Source organism: Mastigoproctus giganteus, chromosome 7, assembly GCF_048544385.1.
Source record: "Mastigoproctus giganteus isolate SK-2022 chromosome 7, ASM4854438v1, whole genome shotgun sequence".
Taxonomy (NCBI): domain Eukaryota; kingdom Metazoa; phylum Arthropoda; class Arachnida; order Uropygi; family Thelyphonidae; genus Mastigoproctus; species Mastigoproctus giganteus.
Window position 1 is genome coordinate 189654296 of NC_143581.1, and position 23508 is coordinate 189677803.

At 38.0% G+C, this 23508-nt stretch overlaps 1 protein-coding gene across 2 annotated transcripts in view; it reads right to left on the minus strand.

The window, feature by feature from the left end:
- The window catches only part of for (cGMP-dependent protein kinase for), a 353560-nt gene extending 335964 nt beyond the window's left edge, over positions 1–17596 (minus strand). For both annotated transcript variants that reach the window (XM_090378024.1, XM_090378025.1), the window contains exon 1: positions 17005–17596. In XM_090378024.1, coding sequence (XP_090234150.1) covers positions 17005–17315 — 311 coding nt within the window. In that variant the 5' untranslated portion in view covers positions 17316–17596. The remainder of the gene's footprint in view (positions 1–17004) is intronic.
- Positions 17597–23508: the final 5912 nt, after the last annotated feature.

Genomic DNA, 23508 nt, shown 5'->3' on the forward strand with positions numbered 1-23508 from the left:
AGTATTAATGATACTTTAAAACCCACTATTTCTGTACCACAAAAAATATTTCAAGCATCTCAAAGCGAATGTCACAGTTGTAATATCTATTGTAAGATTTTGAATCTTCTTGCTCACTGTATTTACTTGATATAAAAATGTACTAGCATACTAAAGTCAACTGCCATTAATTAACTGACTTGCTAAGCACTGTACTTCATTCTAATACCAGCGTCCCCATGAATCAATTCAAACACTTTATTTTGTTTGATAACGTATAGCTTTTATAGTGTCGATGAGACATTCGCATCGAGTACCGCTTCGTTTAGGTTCTCGGCGGCCCCAATCACTTAGCGACGGGGAAAATCGCCCTAAACAAGACATCCTCATCCCTCTGTACAAGACGTTGATTAAATTCGCATTTGGAATATTGTATTCAAGTCTGAAAACTGAATCCAAAAAGGACAGAGAACTCAGCGGTGAAAACATAAATTCTAGGGCCCGATTGCCCAATAGTTCAAGGTGATCTTTAACAAACGAATCAAATCAGAGAGCAGTCAGAACCACCAACTCCTCGGGTCCCTTCGTTATTTCGCCATCGATGTAGCTTCTGGAGAGGGTTCAAAGAAGGGCGGTCAGATGAGTGCAAATCGATGCACATGAAGAACGGCCTGGAACCAGGTTTAGTAAGACCAAAGGAACGACCCTTCCTCTGGTCTTACTAAACTTAATCTTATTTTCCATGTCATTATTATCGAAAAATTTTATTATTATTTAAGCTGGGCACCACTTGAGTTTCGCATTCGAAAACATCGCTTTAAAGCGCCACTGACTAAATTATCAAGAACTCTTCTTAATGGTGGATATAATACCTTGCTGGTCTGTTTTCATTACATTCTGCATCTTTCACTAACACCAAATTGTACATGGCAGTGGAACTGCTACATTACTCACGGACTACGACATACTCATACGTCACTTAGTTGTTTCACGGTCATTCACTTCCGACGCTCCATTCGTATTCTAATTTTAACACATCCCAAAGTGTTACAACTGTTTCAGAACGTCAGGATGGAGTAAACGTTTTTGTCCAAAGGTACACCATCATTATTTGAAAGTTTTTACAAAACACGGAGCAGTTCAAAGATCATTAAATTCCATCAATGTAAGGATATAACACAAAATTCCTTTTGTTGTTTCTAGCTGTCCATTGCTATTTGATTAATGTCCTAACGGCTAACATGGGGTTACAACTGCTGTTTCCCCACTGCTATGTGTGTGTGGGGGGGGGGATTCCATCTAGATGTAAATTGGCTCCTGGGGCTAATTCCCATCTGGACGGAAGGAACTTTTATGGGCTGTCCAATTAGTTTGTTTCGGGCAACGGTTGCATGTCTTCTTTTCTTTTCATTCCCCCCCCCCGGAAACTAGGGTTTCATCCTGCAATCAAGCAGACTTATCATAGAAAAAAAAAAAAAAAAAACACAGCAAACCCTCATAAATCCGGCATTATCCGGGACACGGCACATTCTGCATTTTTGAAAAATATTCATAAGACCTAAGTATTCACATGTAATTCATCATTGTTATTAGATAATAAAGTACCTCTGATCCTTATCTCCATTAAAGCAAAATGTTACCCTTTACTGCAGGATTGGTCCAGTCTGCCTTTGAAGATAATTGGCTAATGCATTTAAAAATTAAAATGAATAATCTTAAGAAGGTAAATTGGAGAGTTATAATTCTAATAACGGATTATGACGTAATCATCCAAAATGATTACATAATGCATTAATTACAAATAATACTTAAAGGATTTAAATAAATAATGTTACCTTTTTCTGAGGAGTTAGTCCGAATCAGTCATATACACTCTTACCAAAAGTCATGGGATCAGTGTTGAATCCAGAGCGTTTGCACTGGAGGCGAGTATATATATTTTTTTATTATTATTTAATATTTACAACATATGTATATGTTACACTCAAATCTGTATATTTATATTTATGCATATTTATGAATGTTATAATAAGAGAATATGAGAAAACAAAAGGAAATATTTATTATTTAACATCTAAATACTAATAGTCAGTTCACCAAAACCAAATTACTGACAATAATCACAGTTTAATGTGAAAATCACCGATTAAAATTTGTAAAAATTATACAATTATAATCAAACATGCAAGTACTGTATTGTAACAATGTTATTCTTCTTTGCTTTTTCTTTGTACGTGTATCAATTATTTATTAATTTTTCCTCAGCTTATCTTCATGCAATCTTGCAATATTACAGTAGATGCATATATAATAAAAAGGTTATAAAATGTATTGTTTATAGGCTGCGATCAAACTGTCTCGTTTGCGGTATACAAAGGAGGAATTAGCCAAGTAGACTCTTGCTGTGAAAAAAAAAAAAAAAAAAAAAAAGGAATGTGAAAACTATAAAGCGAAACTGCTGACGATTGAATTAGTGGCTGCAGACTCCCCTGAAAGCCTCGGGACACTTTATAATTACAATAGCATCTGTCAGGAACAAATTCAGGAGAACCTATTCGCGGCTTGCAATCTTGTTTGCTATATACAAACAAAGAATTAGTCACACGTAGACCGTTTGTGTGAAAGACTATCAAGAGATGGTTTGTGTGAGAATAAAAGGAACCTGGAAACCATAAAACGAAAATGCGGGCACTTGAAATAGTTGCATTTAGCTACAATTTGTGCAGCCAGAAATATTGCCCATTTAATTCTTTTGAAAATTTCGTGTCTTGAATTTTAGTGATTTATTTTCGCCGTCTACCACCTAACAAGTACCACACTTAGTTGATGCGATTTTTCTGTTGTTTATTCGTGTTTTATAAAATAAAAATTACTATTTTTCACCGGAGGGGAATTTTATTCCACGGGGTGAAACTCATCCCCGGTCACCCCCCCCCTGGATTCAATACTGCATGGGACACCACTCTGACTGTTGCAAATTTCTACGAAACAGCCCACGCAGAGTTTATGATCACTGTCCTCCCACACTGAGTTGATAAGGCCCAGGTTCGAATCATGGCCGTCTCATTAGGACCAGCGAGTGCACACATAAATCTTATGTTCATACCAAGAGAAAGAGAGAGGGGGATAAGTTTCTAAGACAAACTCTTACGCATGAAGAAGCGATTGCATTACATCACAGTTTTCCAAAAAAGTACATTTCCGCGAATGACCAAACACTAGTGAATGAACAGAATATTTTCCTCAGCTGCACACACAAGCACTGACAGGTGCAGCATGACTTGGCAAGATGTAACCTGCATTTTGACGAAAGGGTCTAAAGGTATTATAACACTGATTGATACGCTGAAGATACCTATAAAGCTATCTGGATAACAACACCTGTTTCTTGGCTCGACCTAGTTCAAAAGAGGAACAAAAGGAATTTTATGTCTAGAGTCTTTCTGATTAATCAGCAACCTACACCAAAGAACAAATGGACTTCAGTTCAATTCCGTCCCACAGAATCTTCTCCAACCCCAGAAATGATCAGGAGAGTTTCCACTTATGTGGAACCTACTATACTTGTATTTTATATTTAATTTCAATTGCGGGCCAATTTGTAAAGTATATATTTTATTTTCTATGATACTTATGAAGCAATTAACCCATTTTATATGGGACCCACCCGCATGCGGAATTTGCGGAGCCTTCTGCTACGCCACTTATGCTCCTATATTTGAAAAAAAAATTCATGAAAAAGCTCAAGTAATTCCTCTCGGAATTTCTCAGACTTTCACAAGATTTGAATAAAGGCATTTCAAGTAGCTTCCCTATAATGGCCAGCCATCCGATTTCAGCCAAGCTAGTAGATGGTAATCAGTTTCCTCTGTGGCTGCTCGCTGCTTGGGAGGTAGATGACTCTGTCTTCCACTAATGATGGAATTAAGTAACGTTCTGTTCTTTCACTCTTTTCCTTCTATATACTGTATTAAGGTCTGTATAGGATCACTACGTCCGTATGGACATAGTCCTGTGGACTATGGTCGGTGTTGGATCACTACATCCAGAGAGGCGACATACAACTATAAGGATTCCTTTCCTTATGTCCTTTCTCTCCCCACCCTAGGTGGATTTTCTGCTATCCCTGCTCCCAACTTGGGTGGTTCCTACCCAACCTTTCGCCTGGTGATGCCACCACATCTTTTCGATCCCTCCCTGAAGCAGGGATGGGCCTCCTCCCTCAGGGGTCGCCACCGTCACCCCTTCCAATTCCCCCTCTGTTTTCTTCCCTCTTTCATCATCCCACACTCATACTATCTCCCTTTCGCTTTTTTCTTTTGTGGCTCTCCCTGGTCTTATTTCTCCCTACTGACCCGGTCCGCCTCCCCGTGACGAAGGACGGTAGCTAGGGGTCGGTGGTGTCCCACAGGCCACATAAACAAGCGACCTTACACAAACACTCACTAACCCACACTAGCTGGCCTTTACAGTCACGTAATCATCACAGAGTTACTATGCGGAGTTGGGAGGAAACCCACGATGCTGCTTGACATGAAACACTATACTGTACTATATATTAAGGAGAGATGACTACACATTATCAAACTCAAAGCAGAATTCAAAAAACCATAAATTTTACGATAAATTAAAAAGAAAGTTTAGACCAACCAGGTGGAGCGCCGCCATATTTGTAACGATTAGGGGTGCTACAACTACAGGGTTAAATGTTGATATCCAAGTGATTTTCCATTAATGTTAAAAACTAGTTCTCACTTATTTCCCGAAAAACGTCTTCAAAAACATTCGAATTTCTAAACAACTTCATATCTTTATTGGACATAACGCTGTTATCTAATTTTACTGGTGTGAGCAGAAGTAAAAACTAGTCTGCAATTAAGTCAATAAGGGATTAAACAGGTTAAGGCAAATTACGAGGCCTTTGGCAAAAGATGCAAAGAGTTATTGGCTTGTGTTAACACTAGAAGGAAAAAGATGAACCACATTGGCCTGCTAGATATGAATGACATAACTATTGATGATTCTGTTCAGAATGACGACAAACCGAATAAACATTTTGTAACTACATTCACGTGTGAAAATATTTCTATGGATAGAGATACCAGAAGCGTACTAAATTGTAACTGTGAGTTTAAACGATTTTGTGATAACTGAGAGGAAAGTGGAAGAGAAAATGCTGAAGCTAAAAATAAATTAACCACCCTCTACAACCACTTTAAAAAACCAGCTCAATCCAAAAGAGATAAATCAGGTTAATTAAAGATTAATTTCTTACAAACTCTCTCTCCAGACATGCAGTTTCTGCTGCATGACTTTTCTAGAGACATTGAGTGATGTTCGTCTGAATTTATCTTTAACTCCACCTCCCACTTTAAAACCTCTCCGAATACGGACATCACGTAGTCACAGCCGCTGAATCCATTTGCAAACACACAAGAACATACTATTCCTCATCTTCCTTCATGTGTATTTTCAGAAAATTGAAATCTATAGAAATTCAAGTTCAATAGCAATAAGTGTCTTCTATAATCTCAACCCATACACAATAGTGGAGAACTAATAGTTCCAATAATAATTGGTGTTTGCAGGGCCGGATTTCCCATTAGGCACTGTAGGCACAGTGCTTAGGGACTACGAATAAAGGGGGGGAAAAAAAGTCTTCGAAAATCATTTTCTATGCGTGATATTTTTTTGCAATCAACTCTAGGAGTTTCGATTTAATACGCATACGCTATCTAGCGACTGTTCTCGAAACTAGAAGAATAGAAGTAAGTGATAGTCGATCCGGCAATTGAGGTGGTTTATCATTTATTACAGTTGAAACTTGAGTCATTAATTGACGTGATTCGCAGTCAAAGTGTTAAAATTGAAGAAACATCCCTCCCCCTTTTTTTAGCACATTCCGGAATAAAATTGCCTAGAGCCTACAACACCAAAATCCAGCCCTGGGTGTTTGAGGTAATTAAAAATAAACAAACTACTGAGGACAAATGACGCTACAGAAACATTAAAATTTTTCTTTTCCCCTACTTAATAATAATTATAATAACAATAACTCGATATGATGAAAAATCAACATTAAACTAAAAATATAATTACAATGTCCAATTACGTTTATTCTTACTTTTATTACAAAAAGGGTTTTCATAAAATTTGAGGTATTGCTCAAAAGATCAAAGGCAGATATCGTTGGGATATCAGAGATGTGGTGTCACACAGACATAATCAGCGCAGGAATTGGAATTTGCGGAGTACAATGTGCACAGGAAGGATGGGAAGGGAAGAGGGGGTATGCTATTAGTTAAAAAAACACACAAAATCCAAGGAAGGGAAGCCAGTCAAAATCGCTGGACAGTGCGGTGTCGAGTCAGTCTGATGTGACATAAGCATTGGGAGATCAAAATTGAGAGTAGGAGTGTGCTATAGGCCTAATGACTCTAATGAGTATAATAAGAAACAGTACAAGGAAATAGAGTGGGCCAGTAAATCAGAGAGTCTTATAATGGGGGATTTTAATTTCCCAGATATTGACTGGAATTTGGGTGTTGGTCACTCACACACTAGCAAGGCTTTTGGGGATTTATTGGATGATTGTTTTCTACATCAGCATGTTCGGGAGGCAACTAGAGGGAGTAATACTCTTGATTTGATTGTCAGTAGTGATTCTTCATGCATTAAGAATCTGCAGATAAATGAACCACTAGGTGGCAGTGATCACAGTGTGCTGAAGTGGGATTTACTCAAAGAGGTAACTACCATCAGGGATAAAGGGAAGGGTTTTTGTTTTCGTAAAGGCGACTACGGTGGTCTGAGACAGTATTTAAATTCTATACGGTGGGACCAACTGATGATGATGTTACCAACAGCAAATTCAAAATGGGAAGCATTCAAAGAACTTATCTTGGAAGCTACCAGGCTTTACATACCAACTAAGAAATATTGTTCAAGGTTTAGGCCTAAATGGCTGTCAGATGAACTAATGAGACACATGGCAGAGAAGAAAAATGCATGGGATACATGCAAATTAACGCATGACACAGAAGCCTATGATAGATACAAGTTGGTCTGTACAAGTCACAAAGGAGATTAGGCAGGCAAAGGCAGATTATGAAAAATCTCTGGCAAAGGATGCAAAGAAAAACAACAAAGTATTCTTTACCTATGAAACCTCTAGAAGGAAAGGGATGAATCAGATTGGTCCACTGGATATTGATGGTTCAACTGTTGATGATCCTGCTCAGGTGGCTAACAAACTAAATGAGTATTTTGCATCTACATTCACCCACGAGCAGTTATTCAGGGAGGGGAATGCCAGAGGTGAGATAAACTCTGGCAATGAGCTAGATGATTTTGTAATAACTGAGAGTAAAGTGGAGGAGAAATTGTTAAAGTTAAACATAAAAAAGGCACCCGGGATGGATGGGATCTATCCAGTTATATTAAAGGAGGCAGCAAAGGAAATAAGCAAACCCTTAGCCATAATTATGAGAGCTTCTGTGGACTCAGGGGGAGGTACCCATGGACTGAAGTTGTGCAAATGTGACCCTAATTCACAAAGGAGGATCAAAGGGCGACAAAAGTAAGTATAGACTTGTTAGTTTAACTTCAGTTCCAGGAAAACTAATGGAGGCACTGGTTAAAGAAGCACTACAGGATCATCTAGACAAGCCTTCAGTTATAGTTCGGACACAGCATGGTTTTGTTAAGAGAAAGTCTTGCCTGACCAATTTGATTGGATACTATGATGTGGTCACAAAGGAATTGGATACAGGGAATAACTTTTATATCATATATTTTGATCTTAGAAAGGCTTTTGATACTGTTGCACATGGAAGACTGTTGAACAAATTGGAGCAGTGTGGCATTGGAGGCAAATTGGTGCTATGGATAAAAGGATGGTTGAGTGGGAGAAGACAGAGAGTGGTAATCAATGGACACGGCTCATCGTAGACTAATGTTATTAGTGGAGTCCCTCAGGGTTCAGTGTTGGGTCCTTTGTTGTTTTCTGTATTTATAAATGATATTGATGATGGTATATCAAGCTTAATGTCCAAGTTTGCAGACGATACGAAGGTTGGCAGGGTTTTTAAGGACACTAATGACAGTAAGCTGCTGCTTATTGTTATTAGTCACAGGATCTAGAAAAGTTGAGCAGATGGGCTGAGAGGTGGCAAATGAAGTACTACATATGGGAAGCAGTAACCCCAGAGTGACGTATCAACTCTGTGGTACTACATTGACAGTGGTAGAGAACGAAAAGGGCCTGCGGTTAATTGTGCAGGCAGATATGAAGTTTTAAGAGCAGTGCAGACGGTCTGCAAGAGTAGCTCATAGTGTCTTGTCAATGATATGCAGGAATTTTTCTAGCAGGGATAAGGTGATTATCCCCTTGTATAAGGCAATGGTTAGGCCACACCTTGAGTACTGTATACAGGTCTGAAGCCCTCATTTTAAGAAGGATGTAGAGCTTTTGGAACGAGTACAGAGAAGGGCAACAAGATTAGTGAATGGAACAAAGGGTTGCTCTTACGAAGAAAGGCTTAAATTTTGCAAATTACAGTGTCTGGAGACTAGGCACCTGCGAGGTGATCTGATTGAGGTGTATAAAGCCTTGAATGGTTTGAGCATGCTCAATGCTGATGGGATTCTTCCTCTTGCTCAGAATAATCACCTGAGAATGCATAAATTCAAATTGAGGAAAGACAGATGTAGGATAGACGTGCGGATGTTTGCCTTTAGCCAGCGGGTGGTTGGTTGGTGGAACAGACTTCCATCCTTTGTTGTGGAAGTTGATAGCCTAAATAAATTTAAGGCTGAGGGGTGAAATGGGAACGGTTTTTTTTTTTTTTTTTTTAGGCTGATGGTGCATGAAGCTTGCTTTCTTGCATCATATGCCTCTACTAATGCTAAAATAAAGCTCGTTTTAAATGGTATATACACTGATGTTCAAAGAAAGTGCATCACCCCTTAAAATTGTAATCCGAATAACATAAGTATAAGGCAATATTTCTTACAGATTGCATCAGATAAGATTCACATGCGTAGGTGATGACAATATTGCATCATCAGCTGTTACTTTCAGCTATATAAGCACGCTCTGCAAGAGTTGCAGTCATTCCTTACTTGTGTCAGGATGGCGAGTTACGTGCAGTTTCACGAAGAAAGAGTGCTATTGCTGCTTTATGTTAGGAATGATGTTCTTCCCGTCATATTGCTTATAGAGTGTCTTGTAATTAGTCGACAGTGAGTAGATTTCTTTCCAAACACAAGAATGCTGGTTCTGCTGATAAGAAAAAAAGGAACTGGACGCAAACGAGTCTCTACGCCAAAACAGGACAGCGTTTTGAAACGCTTATGCCTTAAAAACCATAAAGCTTCTTCGTCTGAGCTGAAAAGAGAATTGGAAGAACATACAGGAGTGGTAACAAGTGAAGTAACAGTCAGAAGACGCATCTTCAAAAATGGACTTGTAGCCCGTCGTCCTAAGAAGAAGCCCTCCTCACACAAAAAATTAAAAAGGCCCGATTAATTTGGTGTAAGGAGCATGTGAAGTGGACCCCTGAGCAGTGGAAGTCAGTTATTTTCTTGGATGAGAAGAAATTCAACCTGCATGGCTCTGATGGGAGACAAACGATTCGCTGTAGACGTGGTGAAGAATATCATCCAGACTGTATGGTGTTTGCAGTGAAATTCCCTACTAGCCAAATGATATGGGGATGCATTTCGTATCGCGGAGTAGGTCACCTGCATTTTATAAAAGTTTCCGTAAATGTCATCTGGCTATACCAGGAACTCCCCGACTTACGTAATACTCAACTTACGGATATTCGACTTTACGTAAGTTTTTGCCGGCCGGTGCAAACTAAAAAATCGTGGAAATATAGTAATCTGAACCCAATAACACATTTTTTTTTTTTTTTTTTTTTTTTGTAATTCGTTCCAAGTATTGGAAGTGAAAATTTCGCTGTATTACATTTCGCTATTTGTCTTTCTAAAAGGTCATTTATAATGGAAATCGCACTACCCTTTCATCGTTATCATATGTTCTCGTTATAAGAATCAATTTTGAAAGCCTTTGTGAAATTTTTCTAAATCACGTTTCTGGAGGTCACGACCAAAAAACAATAAAAACAATTTGCCCTTTCCGGATTATTGGGCTTTTCTGTTAGCGCATCTAATTATAAACGGGTAGCAAACTCGATCTTATTGCATTTTCGATAATACCGATAACTGCAATTGTGTGGGTTTTTACGCTATTATGGTGAAATGTGTTCAACTTCACTGAAATCTTCAATCATATAAAAAAAAAACAAATTTTCAGAAACTTCTCTTAATTCCTATTTACAATGAATTACGTATTACAATGATGAAGGGAAAGCGCTCAACAAAAAGTGCAAGTGGTGGTAGTGCCAGGAAACGAAACAAAACTGATTTAGAAATGAAGATGGAAATGATTAAGAAGTACGAAGCAGGACAAATTTTGTCATCTATTGCAAGGGAATTAGGTCTCGCTGCTTCAACAGTGAATACTATTTTAAAGGACCAACTTAAGATCAAAAAGTGATCACAAAACAGCGTTCAGCTTCTATATCGAAGATGGAACAGCTGTTAATAATATGCATCGAAAATCAGATTCAGAAGCGAGTGCCCCTGAGTCCAATGACCATTCAAGCAAAAGCAACAAGTATTTATAAATATATTAAGGATAAGTACGGCGAACCTCAACCCAAGTTCGTGGTAAGCAACGGGTTGTTTAATAGGTTCAAGCATCGCGCTGGTTTGAACAACATTAAAGTATGCGGTGAAGTCGCCAGTGCCGATTCTGTAGCTGCAGAGAAATTTTGTGATGTGTTGGAAAAAATTATTGATGAAGGCTGCAAATTCAAAGCTGCAAATTTTTAACGTTGACGAGACTGCTCTGTACTGGAAAAAAAAATGCTGGATCGAACATATATTGCCAAAGAAGAAAATACAATGCCAGGTTTCAAGGTGTCAAAGATAGGGCCACGCTCTTGCTTGGGTCTAATGCAGCGGGAGATTACAGATTAATACCACTGCTTGTGTACCATTCTGGAAATCCTCGTGTATTTAAGGGCAGCAATAAAGCCACCCCCTACCCGTGCATTTCCGATCGAACCATAGAGCATGGATAACAATATCTCTCTTTGAGGACTGGTTTAAATGCTGCTTCATTCCCGAGGTTGAAAAATATTGTAAAGACAGCGACCTTTCAAGATTTTGCTTCTATTAGTAATGCTCCTGGACATCTAGACGATTTCAATTCGAACGTGAGAGTCATGGTAGCCAAACACGACTTCACTCATCCAACCTATGGATCAGGGTGTTATTTCGAATTTAAAAGCATACTATTTACGCACAACATGTGCTCAGGCATTGTCTGCAGTAGACGATGAGAAAAATTTTACGTTAAGAGACTTTTTGAAATCATATGATATTTACTACACCATCTTAAACATAAGGCCTGGGCGGAAATTACTAAAAGTTGTTTAAATGAAAGGATTTGAAAAAGAATTATATGAAGAGGTTACAGATAAGACTGTAAAGGTTGCAGAGCTACTTCAGATGGAGGTTGATGCAAAAGACGTGAAGGAGTTAATAGAGGTTGAAGAAGAGGAATTATCTAATGAAGAACTTATTGACTTGCAGGCAGCGACAGTGAAAGAAGAAAATGCTGACGAAGCTCAAGATGAACCAAATGAGGAGCCGAGACGTATCATCACCAGAGAGATGGCAATGGCGAGGTTTGAGAAGATGGATCCTGACAGCGAACGATTCTTAAAAGTTAAGAGAGGGGTGAATGATATGCTTGCTTGCTACAAAGAAATCTACGATGAAAAGAAAAAAGCCACCGTCCAGTCATCCATTAATATGTTCTTTCGTAAGGTTGAGCGGCCGGCTCCTTCTAATTCTCCACAGCCCTCAACCTCCGCAACGGCGTACTTATCAGCTGAAGACGTCGATTCTTGCAACGATGCTCGAGAGGTAAAACTTACTGACGTTATGACTGTCTCCTCTCTTTGTAATTTTATAATTTTGAAATTTTTTTAAATTGCACGCTTTTGTAATTTTTCCTGCGCATGAGATAAAAAAATTAAATAAATAATTCTATTTACATGTTCGTCGAACATTTCTTTTTTGATTCAATCAATTCAGTTGCGAGTGATGCACAAACATGGGGAAAATTCCCCGACTTACGTAGCGTTCCGCAGAACACAACCCTTACGTAAGTCGGTGAGTTCCTGTATTGGGAGGCAAATTGCTGCCAACCATTAGAGACCATTTCAACCTGCCAAGTAACTGCATTTTTTCAGGACGACTCTGCTCCTTGTCATCGGGCGAAAAGTGTAAGTAGGCACTTCTGTAGTTACTTTAGCTTAATTTCTGCATTAGAGGTTCGACAGTAATGTGTTTAAATTTGTTGCAGGTGAAAAAATGGTTGGAAGAACGGTCCATTACAACTCTTAGCTGGCCAGGAAATAGCTCGGACCTTAATTCTATAGAGAACTGTTGGCATCGTGTGGAATCTGCAGTTGCCAGAAAGAAACCAAAGACCTTCGTGAACTTCAGGAAGTCATAATTCGTGTTTGGAACTAGGAACTGTCAGTTGATTATCTTCAGAAATTGATCTTATCAATGCCTCGACGGTGTGCTGCTGTCATCAGGGCCAGAGGCGGTTCAACTAAATATTAGTTTGCACCTGGTGAACTTTTCATTTTGTTTTCCATTTAAAATGATAAACTGAAGCAAATTGAGGGCTTCTGAGATAAAATTCAGCCATAATTGTCGTGTTTACCAAAACTGTTGTATAAAGGTTGCAAATGCTCATTTTGGAATATTTTGAGAGCACCTGTCAAATATTACTTAGCTTTGCCTTAACTATTAATAAATATCTTTTGTTTATATTTCTATTTGTGATGCTAGTCATTAATGTAACATACCATCGCGAAAAAGGGTTAGGAATGTGAAATTCTAGGTGATGCACTTTCTTTGAACACCAGAGTACATGTAATTCCTGAAATACCTGGGGTGGGTGGGATCTATCCAGTTACATTAAAGGAGGCGGTAAAGCAACTAAGCAAACCCTTAGCCATAATTATGAGAGCATCCTTGGACTCAGGGGAAGTCCCCACGGACTGGAGATGTGCAAATGTATCCCCAATTCACAAAGGGGAACCGAAGGGTGACACAAGTAATTACAGACCAGTTAGTTTAACTTCTGTTCCGGGTAAAATAATGGAGTCACTGGTTAAAGATGCATTGCAGGATCATCTAGACAAGACTGCAGCAATAATTCAGACACAGCATGGGTTTGTTAAGGGAAAGCCTTGTCTGACAAATTTGATACATAATATCCACAGCATAATATCCTGGGAGGATATTATGCTGTGGTTACAAAGGAACTGGATGCAAAAAATTATTTTGATATCATATATTTGGATTTCAGGAAAGCTTTTGACACTGTTGCGCATGGAAGACTACTGTACAAATTGGAACAGAATGGTATTAAGGGTAAGTTGCTACAATGGATAAAAGGATGGTTAAGTGGGAGAAGACAGAGGGTGGTGATTAATGGGTGCTGCTCTTCGTGGACTAATGTTATTAGTGGGGTCCCACAGGGTTCGGTGTTGGGTCCACTGTTGTTTTGTATATTTATCAATGATATTGATGAAGGTATATCAGGCTTAATGTCGAAGTTTGCAGATGATACAAAGGTTGGAAGGGTTGTTAATGACAGTAATGGCAGTGTGCTACTGCAACAGGATCTAGGTAATTTGGGCAGATGGGCTAAGAAGTGGCAACTGAAGTTTAACCTTGACAAATGCAAAGTACTGCATATGGGTAGAAGTAACCCGCGAGAAAAGTACCAACTGTGTAGTACTACACTTAAGGTGGTAGAAAATGAAAAAGACCTGGGAGTAATTGTGCAGTCAGATTTGAAGTTTTCTGAGCAATGCAGACAGGCTGCCAGGGCAGGACATGGGGTTGTGTCAATGATATATAGGAATTTTGCTAGCAGGGAAAAGGAGGTGATTGTCCCTCTGTATAAGGCAATGGTCAGGCCACGCCTTGAGTACTGCGTACAGGTCTGGAGGCCTCATTTTAGGAAGGACGTAGATTTATTTGAGCGTGTACAGAGAAGGGCAACAAGATTGGTGAGGGGAATGAAGGGATCCTCTTACCAAGAGAGGCTTAAGTTCTGCAAATTGCAGTGGCTGGAGACTTGGCACCTGCGCGGTGATCTGATTGAGGTGTATAAGGCCTTGAACGGATTGAGCACGCTGAATTCTGATGGGATCCTTCCACTTGTTCAGATTACGAACCTAAGGGGGCATAAATTCAAATTAAGAAAAGACAGATGTAGAATAGATGTGCGGAAATTTGCCTTTAGCCAGCGGGTGGTTAATTGCTGGAACAAACTTCCATCTGTCGTTGTGGAAGTTGATAGGTTGAATAAATTAAAGGAGGAACTGGACAGGCATTTGGAGGGAATGGTGTGATTTTTTTTTTTTTTTTGGCTGATGCTGCATAAGCTCATACATATGCTTTCTTGCATCACATGCCACTACTACTACTACTACTAATACATGACATCGATTAATATGTATCACATCTCTGAATCATCATGATTGGAAGAACTACCCCTGGAGGAAGCTTTACGAAAAGTGCTGAGCAAGATGACGCACAAAATAGAGCAGAGCCGTTCTTGGGTGAAACAATCTTACCAAACTATCTATTTCCCAAGAAATGTAAAACAGAATATGAGAACATTTTGAAAGCGTTCAGAAGTCACTGTAGGGCTGGAATATTAAAAAATTTACTTGAAGCTATGCTTATATAGACTACAGAAAACCCGGATGAAATGATAGAGACTCGGATGCCCTTCAAGCCAATTTTTTCGTTATATGGAGATTAAAAATTACAGTTAATTGTAATAATTCATTTTTATACACTTATTTAGTAAGAGAGGTTTCTTTTTCTTTTTATGAAAGGCATGGGATGCATTTTGTATAAGAAACTCTTGTTAAACATTAATGTTTAACAGGATGTTAAGTGGTTAATATTAAACATTAATCATTTAACAAGAATTTTTCATACAAAATGCATTTCATTTGTTTATTTATATTATAAAAAATACGCAACGAATGTTACAATTACGCTTTGATTTAATTTTGTATGTTTGTTGTCACAGTTACGAGCATGCGCAAAAGTGACAATACTATCCCTGAAAATACGACATACATCGAGACACTGTGGGTGTCGCGATGTATGTCGTATGTATTTAATTACTACATTAAAATGTATTTTTAATGTATTAATAAAAATTTATTAACTGTCCAAAGTATGACGGATTGCAACTAAAAGCGAACTTTTGAAAATTCAAAGTGCTGCAGAATGACAGATCTTCAACCAAACAGATCATTGACGTCTGTCGAGTAATAACTGGAGGTTTTGGAAAGTTAATAAGTCATTACAATAAATTAAATGCCCCTTAAAGTATGAAGAAACGTACGGTGGGGCAAACTCTTCAATGACGTTTAATTAAGGCCAATTAATTCATTGCAGTGACTTATGATAAGTTTCCTGAAAGCCGCGCAGTTATTATTCGTGGCTAACTGGAATAATGATGCCTTGCGAGCATCTAAAGGCCACTATCTTCGTTCAGCTGAAGGAATAAATTTCGAAGTCATACAGAACGCTAACAGTTAAAAGATTGTGACTCAACAGACAGTATGAATTCGAAGAATTTTTATTGCATAAGTGATAGTAATAAAATTTCTATTAGAACGTGAAACACTTCTTTGGAATTTCTCGTATAGTATCGCAATACCAAAGGCTGCAGAAATCGCATACGTATATACACTCATTGGCCATTTCATTTAGGTACACGATTTTCATGCAAATGTTGAAATCATGTGATTATGACACGTGATGAGTGCTATATATCCCAGATGAAAGTGAGTGAAGAAAATACTTATTGGTAACCCACGGTCAGCATCTGTTTGACTTGAAGACTTGTTTCACTCAAATGACTTGTAGCCTCGAAAATCTCCCGATTTGAGTTTTTCAGGTTACTTCCCGTATAGTTATTTCAAAGAAGATAACTCGGAATAAAACGGTAATTCGTCCACTCTCTCCTCCTCCTTCTCCTCCCTGAACCAAGGCCACTCATAAACTGAACTTGCCTGGATAACATTGCAATAGCCAACAAAGATTATCAATCCTCATATTTTCCACATTTACTTATTCTCTCATTTTTCTTTCTATCCCAATAACCATTATCTTAAAGCACACCTTGGAGGTTTTCCTGTGGAAAGCGATATTAACAGATTACAGCGCTTTTCCAAATGCACAGTGACTTCACCGATTATGCGAATATGCCTACAATTGTAACTCACTAAGGTAAATGAAGTCACACGAACTTGTTTCAATAACTCCAGAAAACAGTGAACGAAAACATAACAGCACGTGCCAAGTTGTATCAACAATGATTTAAAATAAATTACGGCTGATTTTAAAGCAAAAGGGTCCATATTTACGTGATTCATTATGATCACGTAATTTCCCTATATTAATTAAACTGTTTATTAATGTGGACTTGTCGTTATAGACAATCGTAATAACGAACTTTAATCGCATTTCTCTCAAGAAAGCACGAATTTAAGTAGTAAAAAGGTTTAAGAACAATTGCAAGAAAAAAGTGAAGTTACGTTCACCTGGGACAAAACATGTAAAGAAAACATACAGTGCGCATGCGCACGAAATTATAAGCTCAGAAATGTTAATCGTTTATATAGTAATTTATAACTCTTGTAAGAAAATGCATAAAATACAGTACAAGCCCCTCGTCCTGTCATTCGTATTCGCAAAATACGAATGACAAAATGACTTCCCCCCCTCTCCCCATCACATATTCAATTCTGAGGGTATGAATCTATGAACTATAAAGTTTCAACCCCCCCACTGCAACATTTCATATAAAAATAAATAAATAATAACACTTACCCATCAGATTTTGGATATTCCGGAAACTTCGATTGTATCAGATCCTGTATCGTGCTCAAGCTCTGTGGTTCCGCGGATATACCTTGTGCCCTTTGCTTCCGCCTACCGCTACGGCTGTACCGGTCAGAGGTCATCACAGGTAAAATAGATTGATATTTGTCGAGCAAGCTTTTTAGCCCAACGATCTCTTCCTCTTTCATTCGAAGTATCTCGTGCATTTGATGAATCTGTTCTTCCTGTTTAATAACAACCTCCTTTAATTCCTCAAGAGTCCCCATTTCGGATGGTTTTTCACAAATCGTCATGCACATACACACCTGAACACACCTACCTCGTTTCTTTATTAATCTTGCTCCGGAAGTAGAGCACAGCTAACTGCAAATTAGTTTTAAAGGCAACAGGTTGAAAACATCGTTTGAAAAACTACGATTCCACTTATTTCACGTATGACGTCGAAGCTCGCATGCCGGTAGCGTTACGGCAAGTTATTTCATCGACGTTACGGGTCGACCGTTTAACTTCATAGATAAGCGTGGACATGTGTAAACACAGGATGAAAAACTACTAATGTTAACAGGTTTCAGCTCAGGAAGTCAACGGCTGAGTACGAACGCTGCCTGAGCAACTTTTCTATCAACTTTGCGCTTCGCGCAAACGTAGAACTCCCCACATGCTATCTCGTAGCAGCCGATACAACTCTTTGGCAGAAGTTCGTTTTGCTTTAAACAACGCAGAGTGGGGCTCCCGAACATAAACATGTACACAAGCGACCTTGAAGAGGCTGCTGACATTTTTATTTTTACTTGAGATAATTACTCACTGAGATTTATTTATTTCACGCTAGGCATAATTAATCACGAAATAAATTCTCAAAGGACAATTAGTGTCTAAAGGTGATTTTATTCTTTGCATTAATTATATAAAAATTATTTTAAATGTTATTTAATTTTATTTTTAAAAAATTACAGTTAAAAGGATATTCAAATAATACATACTATATGTAAAATTATGATAAATGCATTTTTATTTTTAATTGAGATAATTACCCCTATGATTGATTTATTTCACACTAGCCCTAGTTAATCACCAAATAAATTCGTAAAGGACAATTAGTGCCTAAAGGTGATTTTATTCTTTGCATTAATTATATTAAAATTATTTTAAATGTTATTGATTTTATATTTTTTTAAAATTACAAATTAAGTTTATTCAAATAATACATACTATTTGTAAAATTATAATAAATGTATATATTTTCATGCCGCACTAGGTGGCGCGAGGTTCGTTTATTAGAAAATGAAGTACTATACAATTATAAATGCGTACTCTTACGCATGTTCAAATTTATCATAATACGATAAATGAAATATATTTTTAATACAATATTTCAGTATCATAGCCGTCTTAATTCTAAACTTGCTGTCCTTAATGCTCCTACGATAAGAAATACAGTATACATAAAAGTTTATTGATTAGGCACAGACGTAGGAAGTGGAATGCTAGACCTGCGGAAGCACGCCAATTATTTGGTTTGAATTTATATTATTATAATACTTTTACCTAATCTTTTCGACTCACACGCATATTTGCAAGCGCAAGTTTCCAAGTTTTGAGAATCCCCATTTCTCAGACACTTCGACCACTCCTTTTTGGAAAGAAGCCATTCATAACTTTTAGCATTAGGTTATAATTAATTAAATGATACCACTCTTATACTACGTGAGATAAAATAATATATAGTGTATTAGGCTGAACGCCTACATAGCTATACATTACGTGACTATATAACGTAATGACCACTATGTAGGCGTTCGGCCTAATAAACTACAGTATATATTATTTTATTTCACGTGGTATCATTTAATTAATTATAACCTATTGGAAACACCACGTAACGTCCTTCCTACCTACATTGGTTTTAGCATTAGTTTACATAATACTTGCTTGGGGGAGAGGCAGATCAGATGAAATTTGTGATATATTACTGGTTGGAGTTGCATGCGTGTTACGCAACCGATTTTTTCATTAAAAAATAAATAAAAAAATGTATCTTTAATTGGAGTATTTTCTTGTAGAGTCAATAAATGATACCACAAGTCAATAAATCCCGTTACGTAATTTGTGAATAATTACCAAAGTATTGTATTAATAGGTATTGAATAGATAGTTTTGAAAATTTTTTCTTTGTATTTTGCATTAATGTATTGCTCTCGTTTCGGATTTTATGAAATCCTTTAAATAAAATCCATTTGATTTGAATGCAGCAACTCTTCAAAATATCAAATCTACAAAATCAAGATGTATTATTTGAAATATCATCATTCTTCCCTTTCTTGGTGATTCCCTTCTACTTTTGACTCTCTCTCTCTCTCTCTCTCTCTCTCTCTCTCTCAGGGCTACTCGGGAACTTTTTTTTTTCCTGGTGCAGCATAAGCCTCAGGCTTCCTTGCATCATAATAATAATAATAATAATAATAATAATAACTAGAAACCTAATATTATTACACTATCATTCAGTAAATAATAGGATGAATAGAGTTTGCTCAGTTTTTAGAAATATTTCGGTGCATCAGCTATTTTAATCACATTCTATCAGTTTATATGGAGTGTCGTAATATGTCTGTCTGTACAAGTGTTTTCACAGGCTGATTTGCATACTGTTAACTAAAAAAAAAAGAAAACGGAACAACACACCAAATAAAACTATTCCCCAACCAGGAGCGTCAAACATACAATCTCCCTCCTAAACCACAATCTCTCTTAAAGAGGAGAATTCCTTCTGCCTCCTCAGGATTCAAATCCAAACATCGCCAACCGAATGAGAAGTGGCGAAATCACTATACCCATGAAGGACACTGACCAAGTGTTCGACATATTATCATTTTAATCGAATGGGGGAAGACAAGGAATCAGTAAGATCTCTTTTCCATCCTCTTTTGGTCTTCGACTTCTAACATAATTTTTTCGACAGTTAAGTCTTCACAGCATTCGAAATTTTATAAAACATTTAAAAATGCTAAATTTTTTACCTAGACATGGTACCTTACTGATGTTCTTCTTTTGGAATTTACAACTTCACCACTTCTTTACACTTTGGTTATCATCCAATAGAGTCTCGCCGGAGGAACCTTTTCTGGAAGGTAAGTAAGTGTTTGTGTATGATCTGATTCTGATAATATAATTTTTTTTTTTTTGGTAGTTGTTGGCGCATAGGCTTCTGTGGCCATAATGCACCTCCCAAGGTTTTTGCAGTACTTTGATCCAAGCCCGAGGCGGGAATCGAACCCGCGACCTTTGGGTTGCCAGGGATAATATACATAACACGTAAAGTTGACTCCCTGATAAAATTTCCCTATTCATCAATTATATATATATATATACGGTATAGTTTAGGGCTAAAGCCTCAGGTTACGTAAATATATATATATATTTATATATGTATATATATATTTTTATTTATTTATTTATTTATTTTTTTTTTTTTCGGTAACTTGTGACTTGTAACTTCAAAGCGACAAACAAAATTTTCGCTTTTAAACAAATCTTTTAGTTGTTAAAATCTGAAATAATTTATTCCACAAAAGCATATAATTCAATCTTTTTCCTTCACATCAAAGATTTAGCAGCGAAATAATTCATCAGAAACTTTTCAAAAGGATTTCTCTGATCGGGCAGAGATGAACGTAATTATCTAATCAATCATATGGTGTAAAATTTGGTCTTCTAATCTTTCAGTGCTGAGCCATCTGACTATCACCTGAGAGAGAGAGAGAGAGAGAGAGAGAGAGAGAGAGAAACCTTCTGTCCAAATAGGAATTGAACCCACTGTATTTTAACACACTGTATACATAAAACTTCCATACGATGATAAATTATAAGGCTCTCCTCCTGATTTGATTTTATCTCTAAAAGAGCTCGGGATCGTAATTGACGAAAAGAGTGGATAACAAGTACACTTTATCCATCCGTTGCGCTTCTCCTTAGTAATTTGTGAATGGTGACATTTTCTTCCATTGAGGCCACCAGCCAATGCTCAGTTTCGAATCATGTGTTGCGCAAGTCCCTTAGCTTCTTAGAATAATTAGATTGGCCTTTTTTCCAATGTACCGAAACCAAGAGGCAACAACCTAATCAAGTTTTTCGGTTTCCTTTGCACAACCTCATGGTTATCCCATTTAGCATTAGCATTAGCATTAGTAGAGGCATATGATGCAAGAAAGCAAGCTTATTCAGCATCAGCCAAAAAAAAAAAAAAAAAAAAACCCTCTCCCATTTCACCCCTCCGTTCGTTCGAAATACCTGTCCAGTTGAGCTTTAAATTTGTTTAGGCTATCAACTTCAACAACAAGTGATGGAAGTCGGTTCCACCAACCAACCACCCGCTGGCCAAAGGCAAATTTCCGCACATCTATCCGACATCCGTCTTTCCTCAATTTGAATTTATGCCCTCTGAGGTGATTATTCTGAGAAAGATGAAGAATCCCATTGGCATTGAGCATGCTCAAACCATTCAAAGCCTTATACACCTCTATCAGATCACCTCGCCGGTGCCTAGTCTCCAGACTCTGTAATTTGCAAAACTTAAGCCTTTCTTCGTAAGAGCAACCCTTTGTTCCATTTACTAATCTTGTTGCCCTTCTCTGTACCCGTTCCAGCAGCTCTACATCCTTCTTGAAATGAGGCCTCCAGACCTGTATACAGTACTCAAGATGTGGCCTAACCATTGCCTTATACAAGGGAATAATCACCTCCTTATCCCTGCTAGAAAAATTCCTGTATATCATTGACAAGACACCATGAGCTACTCTTGCAGCTCGTCTGCACTGCTCAGAGAACTTCATATCTGCCTGCACAATTACCCCCAGGTCCTTTTCATTCTCCACCACTGTCAGTGTAGTACCGCAGAGTTGATACATTGCTCTGGGGTTACTGTTACCCATATGTAGTACTTTACATTTGTCAATGTTAAACTTCATTTGCCACCTCTCAGCCCATCTGTTCAACCTTTCCAGATCCTGTTGCAGCAGCATAGCGTCAGTAGTGTCCTTAACGACCCTGCCAACCTTTGTATCATCTGCAAACTTAGACATTAAACTTGATATCCCATCATCAATATCATTCATAAACACCGAAAACAACAATGGACCCAACACTGAACCTTGAGGAACTCCACTAATAACATTAGTCCACGTTGAGCAGTGTCCATTGATTACCACTCTCTGTCTTCTGCCACTCAACCATCCCCTTATCCATAGCAGCAATTTGCCTCCAATGCCACACTGCTCCAATTTGTGCAGCAGTCTTCCATGTGCAACAGTATCAAAAGCCTTTCTAAGATCCAAATATATAATATCAAAGTTATTCCCTGCATCCAGTTCTTTTGTGACTACATCATAGTATCCAATCAAATTGGTCAGGCAAGACCTGCCCTTAACAAAACCATGCTGCGTCTGAGCTATAACTGAATTCTTGTCTAGATGATCCTGCAGTGCTTCTTTAACCAGTGCCTCCATTAATTTACCTGGAACAGAAGTTAAACTAACAGGTCTATAATTACTTGTGTCAGCCTTTGATCCTCCTTTGTGAATTGGGGTTACATTTGCACATCTCCAGTCTATGGGTACCTCCCCTGAGTCCAAAGAAGCTCTCATAATTATGGCTAGGGGTTTGCATACTTCCTTTGCTGCCTCCTTTAATATAACTGGATAGATCCCATCCACCCCAGGTGCCTTTTTTATGTTTATCCTCAACAATCTCTCCTCCACTTTCCTCTCAGTTATTACAAAATCATCCAGCTCACTGCCAATGTTTACTTTACCTACATCATTCTCCTTCCTGAATAACTCCTCATGCGTGAATGTAGATGCAAAATACTCGTTTAGATTGTTAGCCACCTGAGCAGGATCCTCAACTGTTGAACCATCAATATCCAGTGGACCAATCTGATTCATCCCTTTCCTTCTCGAGTTCAAGTATGTAAAGAACTCCTTTCTGTTTTTCTTTGCATCCTTTGCCAAGGATTTTTCGTAGTCTGCCTTCGCCTGCCTAATCTCCTTTGTGACTTGGTTACAGACCAACTTATATCTATCATAGGCTTCCATGTCACCCATTAATTTGTATGTATCCCATGCATTTTTCTTCTCTGCCACATGTCTCATTAGTCCATCTGACAACCATTTAGGCCTAAACCTTGAACAATATTTCTTAGTTGGTATGTAAAGCCTGGTAGCCACCAAGATTAGTTCCTTGAATGCTTCCCATTTTGAGTTTGCTGTTGGTAACATCATCAGTTGGTCCCACTGTATAGAATTTAAATACTGTCTCAGACCATCATAGTCGCCTTTACGAAAACAAAAACCCTTCCCTTTACCTCTGATGGTAGTTACCTCCTTGAGTAAATCCCACTTCAACACACTGTGATCACTGCCACCTAGTGGTTCATTTATCTGCAGGTTCTTAATGCATGAAGAATCACTACTGATAATCAGATCAAGAGTATTGCTC